At 41.1% G+C, this 6,479-nt stretch overlaps 2 protein-coding genes across 3 annotated transcripts; one reads left to right on the forward strand and one right to left on the reverse strand.

Moving 5' to 3' along the window:
• Positions 1-841: 841 nt before the first annotated feature.
• On the reverse strand, positions 842-4,368 carry LOC146487970 (uncharacterized). 2 transcript variants are annotated; one of them, XM_085124938.1, is made up of 2 exons: positions 3,967-4,368; positions 842-1,076 (listed from the first exon to the last, which is right to left on the reverse strand). In XM_085124938.1, the coding sequence occupies exons 1-2, from the start codon at positions 4,366-4,368 to the stop codon at positions 852-854; spliced, it is 627 nt and encodes a 208-aa protein (XP_084981064.1). In that variant the 3' UTR covers positions 842-851. The 2 variants fall into 2 exon arrangements, with proteins under 2 accessions (XP_084981064.1, XP_084981070.1); XM_085124944.1 differs by lacking the exon at positions 842-1,076 and adding an exon at positions 3,518-3,607.
• Positions 4,369-4,547: 179 nt separating this feature from the next.
• LOC146487971 (uncharacterized) lies at positions 4,548-5,885 on the forward strand. Its single transcript, XM_085124925.1, has one exon. It carries the CDS (start codon positions 4,548-4,550, stop codon positions 5,883-5,885), a length of 1,338 nt encoding a protein of 445 aa, XP_084981051.1.
• Positions 5,886-6,479: the final 594 nt, after the last annotated feature.

Here is a 6,479-nt window from a genome sequence, read left to right on the forward strand (position 1 = left end):
TACTGGTTCGTCAGCTCCTTCGAGTAATGTTCAACAGATGGACGACGATCAAGATGCTATGTTGAATTCACCCATTGAGAACACTTTGAAAAAAATTTTAAAGATGGTGGAAAAGAATGCGAACAGCCCTCCAAAACGTAAATTACCCCCCACACCGACGGTTCCATCTAAAATCCCCGTCCCAGCTATCAAAAGACCCAAGAGACCAGCGTCGGCACCACCGGGCGGACCGGCACCTCCCACACCACCCAAAAAGAAAGGAGGGTTCAAACAAGCCTTAAAAAAGGGTGCCTTGAAAGGGGCAGCCAGTTACCTTACGGGTGGTAAACACCAAGGATCTCCCACCTTTGATTCTTCGGGCGACGATGAGCCGAAAACGAAAACCGAAAGCGGGTGGACCGATTGGTACGAGGGGAAAAAGAAACAGCGCCACCACATCCAAGAAGAATGGGAAGAAACGGACAGGCCGAGGCGTTCAAAAAGGAAAAGCAAAGGCAAAAAGCCGACGAGCCGTCAATAAACAACATGGAGGAGGATTTGACATTCAGAAGATGATTTCAAAGACGGGGGTTGAATTTCACATACCCGGCTACCAATATGCTGGACCAGGCACCCACCTCGAAAAAAGGTTAGCACGTGGGGATCCCGGCATCAACAGGTTGGATCGAGTGGCAAAACAACACGACATCAATTACAGTCAGGCCAAATCATTGAAGGATAAACATGTAGCAGACAAAAAGATGGTGGATAGTATTAAGGCATTCCCAGGAAAAAAGACATTGACTGAGAAACTTGTAAAACATATCATGTCAGCCAAACAAAAACTCAATTTGTAAAACAGCTTTTTATTTTTAACGTGATAATAAAGATTTACAAAAATCACATTCTACCATTACATCTTTGTATATAGCAAACACCTCATCGCGGATTTTCAGGTAACGTTCACTCCCCCGTTCTAAACTCATCAATCTAATTTGTCTATCGATTGCATCAGCCCCGCCGCGAGCAATCTTGCGATCGATCGGTGTTTTTTTCGTCGTCCTTTTTTTTTTATCGTAGAGAATGATGACCTTCACCTAAAAATCAACAAAGAGGTTCGATTAAACGATTGATGTTAGACATCTCTTCACACAATGCTACATATCGTGTATAAGGTTCATATGTGTCTCTGATATAAAAATACACTTTACTCGCAGCTTTACAAAACCCTTTAATACGACCGATTGAAAGTTTGCCTTCTCCCTGATTCACATCTTAACATAAAATATCGATGATATGATCGACAGTCGGTCGTCTCCGCCACAATATAATTGAACATTTTTTCAATTTGACGTCTACAGCCCACTCTCCGTGAATTGTCCAACAGTCCAAATCCTTTGTGATGCTCTACCTACAATACAAGTCCAAAACAACCTCAATTTTTTACAAATTGAGAATGAACATAATAACGATACCTTCGACAAAAACACGGCACACTTTCCATTATTTTTAAGTACATTTCTCCTAATTCGGCCTGCAATTCCAGAAAATTTTCATATTCTTGACCTTGATGCCACATTGCCTCGTAACTTTTCCAAAATGACTCATGACCTCCCATCACCCTCAAACTAAGAGTTTTGGGGATGATAGGATAAGCTAGTGATGAAGAACTGACAAACTCGTAGTATCGTTTCATCTCCCAAACCTTTCAAAATAAAAAAATCACTATTTTAAATAGGCGCCAACGTCAAAAATTGTTGGCCAAGTTGCTCGAGGTGGCTTTGATACTTAATATCTATAAATTCCTTTTCAAGATCTAACCATTTTCGTTTTTTATATCCTCTTGGCAATGTCTTTAAAAAATGGTCAAATGCTTTTGCCCCTCCTCTCACACGCCCCTCATCCACCTGGGTTTGCTCTAAAGTTCCTATATGTTGGAGGTAGTGGGTCTAAAAAAAAAAAACTACGTTACTCCACTAATTCGTTGGTAATTAGGTCTAGATGTTTTTTCTGATAAATATCTTTAAATTCCTTTTCAAGATCAATCCATTTTTGTGTTTTTTCTCCTTTGGGTAGTTTCATGTAAAACTGGTGAGATGCTTTTCTCGCTCCTCTCATCCGTCCCTCATCCACCGGTGATGATTTTTTAATTCCTATCTTCTGCAGATAATACGTCTAAAAGAAAATCGATGCGTTACCACAACTCCACAAACTATTTCTGTTTTCAATCAAATATGCATCCGAATCTAAAATGTCGTCAAAACGTCTTTGCATGCGTGTTTGATAAGTTGGTTCGCAGATTTCATCCACAATCTTCCAATAATACGCTTCCGTAAGTAATTCGTCTGCCATTTCACGTCCGCTAGTGATTCTACCAAGGGACAGTCAATAATCCTCTCTGACTTCAACCTTATAAAAAACACCGTCCAGATGAATATAAATTACAGCAACTACATCTCGGATTGACAAACATACACTCTAAAATGTCATCTATTTCAACCACCCTATCTCTCTCCTCTAACTAAAACCACTCGGTTGCCCAATCAGCTGTTGAAAACCAACGAAGCATCAAATTAAATCCACGCACTTTTCCAGCAAAAACTCTCGCAAAATTCAATTTCTGATCCAAATCAATTCCATCTGCATATAAACCACTGATCTATAAAAAATTGTTAAAACATATAAATGACTCTCTTAAACAACAAGGACATACGACCGTCCATTCTGAAGTAGACACCACCCCATCAAAACTACATTCCCTATCCCAACAAGACAATAAACGAGATCTTCTCCTTTGACCACACCACACAATCTGTTTTGTTCTCAAACGATTTCCTCGTCTTAAAGCACTAATAAGACCTCCATAAAAACGACGATCAGCACCATTTGGTAAAAAATACAAAAGTATTTCCCTCACCTAAAAAAAAAAAAAAAAGTCTAAAAATCCACATTTCCGCAACACAGACATTTGGTTATATCAGTCCAAATATTTGATAATTCAACCCAGATATGATCTAATTCATCATCATCGCTGTCGTAGTCGCTATCAAAATAATAATCATAATCATCATATCTATCGTTATTTCTCTCCACACATTCTGTCCCTGCAAACGCTCTTGACGATATGCGACTATCTTTAGCTTCCTGATACCATTGAATATCAATCTACAACAAAAATTTCAAAAAATTTTATTTTTAACTTCCATCTAAATATACACGTTTTAAACCTTCATCTAAAAAACTATCCTCCTCTCGATCGTACCAACCTCTTGCAGCTAAAGGAGTACAAGTGAGATTAAATTTAGGCTTACAACATTTCTTTGGCGGTCTAAAAAGTTTTTGTCTTTTCTTTTTACAGCACAAGCATCGATTCACTGTCAATCCAAATTGCTCTTCCATTTTTTTCCTCAGATTAAAGAGGTAGATGATTTTCTCTCTTTCTTCGTGGCTGTTACTCTCAGATAACGCAAGAGTTTCCTCCCACCACTTTTGTGAATAAGATTGTCTATCAAATCCACCAATTTTCTTTATAGCAATACGAACGTCCCTCTGGTTTCTGAACATTCTCTCAATCTAAAAAACACCGACAAAAGTTGTTCAATATCCGGACTATCTGGGGAGGAGGTACCTAAAAAAAAATGTTATAACGATCATTGGCAACGGCTACCAGATGATTTAAAACAAAATCTGTATGAAATCTATTTGGTCTACCGCAAGGTGTCCACAAATCCCATGTTTTACCATTCCATCCCTGATAATATGTTTCTGACCACCAACACTTCATCATCTCCCTCACACTCTCCCTCGATCTCTCTTTCGAAACAAATTCCGACCACCGCAAACTCATGGTTAATGTTCCACGCTTTCTCCACAATGGGGTCCGAGGTAATAGTCTTTCATCAGCAAAAGGAACCTACAATTTTTGAAAATTAATTTATTTCAGAACCAAAAAATTTAATAAATGTTATTAAAATTTCCAAAGCTCACCTTGTAACGCCAATTAATCAACACACTTCTGGCATGGTGTTCCTTACAATTGATGTTATTTGAACACGAACAGGCTCCAAAGGACATCAAATCCCTAAGTACAACTGAAAAAAGTTCCTTATGTTTCACACGTGCCCTACAATCCAAAATCCGTTCTTGCATTTCATCTGGCAACCAAAACCAATACGAATCCACACCATTTCGAAGTGCATTAATCTTGTCGTCATACATTGTCAAATCGACAGGATCCTTAAACACGTTGGGTCGTTTTTTAGTAGATCGGTCAATACCAAGAATATTTTGTCGAACTTTCTCGGGTAGCAAGTCCCAGGCAAACTCCGGTTTGACTTTTTTCACGTCCTCACTCACTTCTTCTGCAACTCTCTTCTTGGTGGAAGCCATGTTATAGTTGGTCGTTACCAGAATTCCTTCCCTCTTTATATAGGAACAAACGGTTGAGTAAGCCTGGGTCTGACTTGTGGGGGGATGGGGGGTATTCCCTCCCCTCTAATTTTTTTAAAAAGCGCGGGAAAAAATACTATATATTCAGACCGTCAAACCAAAAAAGTCTCATCTCAACCATGACCCAGCAAGATGGTGGATATGTTTGGTCCGACGATGATGATGACGATGATCTCTTGACCGCTTGTGACGATGACTGTGTGTGGTCGGGTGAGGATGATGAATGGTGTCATGACGTCGATATAACGGGTGGTCAACCGATTCAGCAAGGTGGAGCTGCACAGGGTCTCTTCCATTTCAATTTACAAGTTCAACAGCCTAGAGGGTGGCGTAACATTGTCGAACGACATCATTTTCGTGCTATTTCGCGTCAATTGCGTGATCCCGTTAGAGGAGATGATCTTGGTAGAGAATTAACTGACGCCATTCACCGGGCCTTGCGCCATGCCATCGCCAATGAATCACTCTCACCCATCGATCGCATCCATTTTACATTACAATCTGATGCTTTTTCAGCTGCCAATAATCATTGTTTTCAATCAGCCCAGTTCACTGTTCAAGAAGCAGAGGAAAGTAGTGACCGATTCAACACCTATCTGCAACAGTTGGCAAGGCAGCTCAATTCCAACCAATCGTTTGACCCTGATGGGGATTTCAGTATGGATGTCACCACCATTCGTATGCCACCTGCCGGTAGAGGTAAATGCAAATACGATCCAATAAAAGCAGCCGTTCGTGAAATCACCAAACGCAGCCGTATCACCGTAAAAAACAAAGATGATTTGTGTTGTGCACGTGCCATCGTAACCATGAAAACGTGGGTGGATGAGCAGGATGGAATCTTTCCCGAAGTCAGTTACCGCCAGTTGAGAGAAGGGCGACCCATCCAGAAAACCCTAGCCAAACAACTCCACGCTGATGCGGGTGTGGCTGAAGGGCCGTGTTCATTGGAAGACATCGTCAAATTTCAAGATTTTTTGGTCGATTACCAAATCAAAGTGTTGAAAGTGGGACGTCCTCACATGGTTATTAATGCCGGTCCGGTCGAGTGTAGAAAACGCATTCTATTAATTCAAGATGGAGATCATTTCGATGGGTGCACTTCTTATGGTGCTTTTCTCAATCGTAACTACTTTTGCCACCATTGCAATAAAGGTTACAACACGGAAGATTATCCACACCACCCGTGTGACAAGCAACTATGTCGAAGTTGTTACAGCTCTGATGGGTGTGAAGATTTTCTATATGCAAAAGAAATCTCCCCCAACGGTTCCTTCCCTGTGCCAACCATTCGCTGTGACATCTGTCAGCGCAAATTCTTCGGAGATCATCGTCTCGCCAACCACGTAAAGAAAAAGCAAATCAACTGTCTGTCCATCGTGTTGCAAAACCTACACCATCATCTACAAACCCAACGGTCGACCCAAAGGACGCAAACACAAATGTGGGTGGGCTGAATGCAGTATCTGTGAAAAACATGTCAATATTGAGGAACATGTGTGTCACATCCAAATCGTTCCCAAAGATGATTTTCCCAAGACAAAAAAGATACCAGCAAGCGAGGTGGAAGAACATCACGTGGTAATGGAAGAAGAAAACGACGATGGCTATGTAGTAATTGAGCGCGAACCTCCCCTGTTGGTTTTTGCAGATTACGAGTCGGTCACCGACCGTGATGGTGTCCAGACCCCCATTCTACTAGGCTATGAAACGAACGAATCAGACGAATGTCACCTCCTGTATGGGCCTGATTGTACTGCCGACTTTTTCAGAGCAATGGAAGATTTAGCTGTCGACTCAGAAGGGGTTGACAGAAATGTGATCATTTTTTTCCACAACCTCAAAGGTTACGATGGCATGTTTTTGCTAAAACATTGATATGACAATCATCGTGAAGTCGAGAGACAGGTCGTCCTTGGGGTCAAAATCTTCTCGTTCCAATCTGACAGATTGACCTTCAAAGACTCCCTCTGTTTTCTTCCATTCCCGCTGTCAGCCTTTCCCACCACCTTTGGAATGACCGAACTCCACAAGGGCTACTTTCCCCATCT

The sequence above is a fragment of the Pavona decussata genome, unplaced genomic scaffold (genome assembly GCF_977016875.1).
Source record: "Pavona decussata unplaced genomic scaffold, jaPavDecu1.1 SCAFFOLD_12, whole genome shotgun sequence".
NCBI classification, from domain to species: Eukaryota; Metazoa; Cnidaria; class Anthozoa; order Scleractinia; family Agariciidae; genus Pavona; species Pavona decussata.

Coding starts and splice junctions, on each gene's coding strand:
- LOC146487971 (XM_085124925.1), top strand. CDS start 4,548: ATGACCCAGCAAGATGGTGGATATGTTTGGTCCGACGATGATGATGAC.
- LOC146487970 (XM_085124938.1), bottom strand. CDS start 4,368: ATGGCTTCCACCAAGAAGAGAGTTGCAGAAGAAGTGAGTGAGGACGTG. Junction 1,077..3,966: donor TGATTAATTGGCGTTACAAG/GTGAGCTTTGGA, acceptor GTTGATTTTTAG/GTGAAGGTCATCATTCTCTA.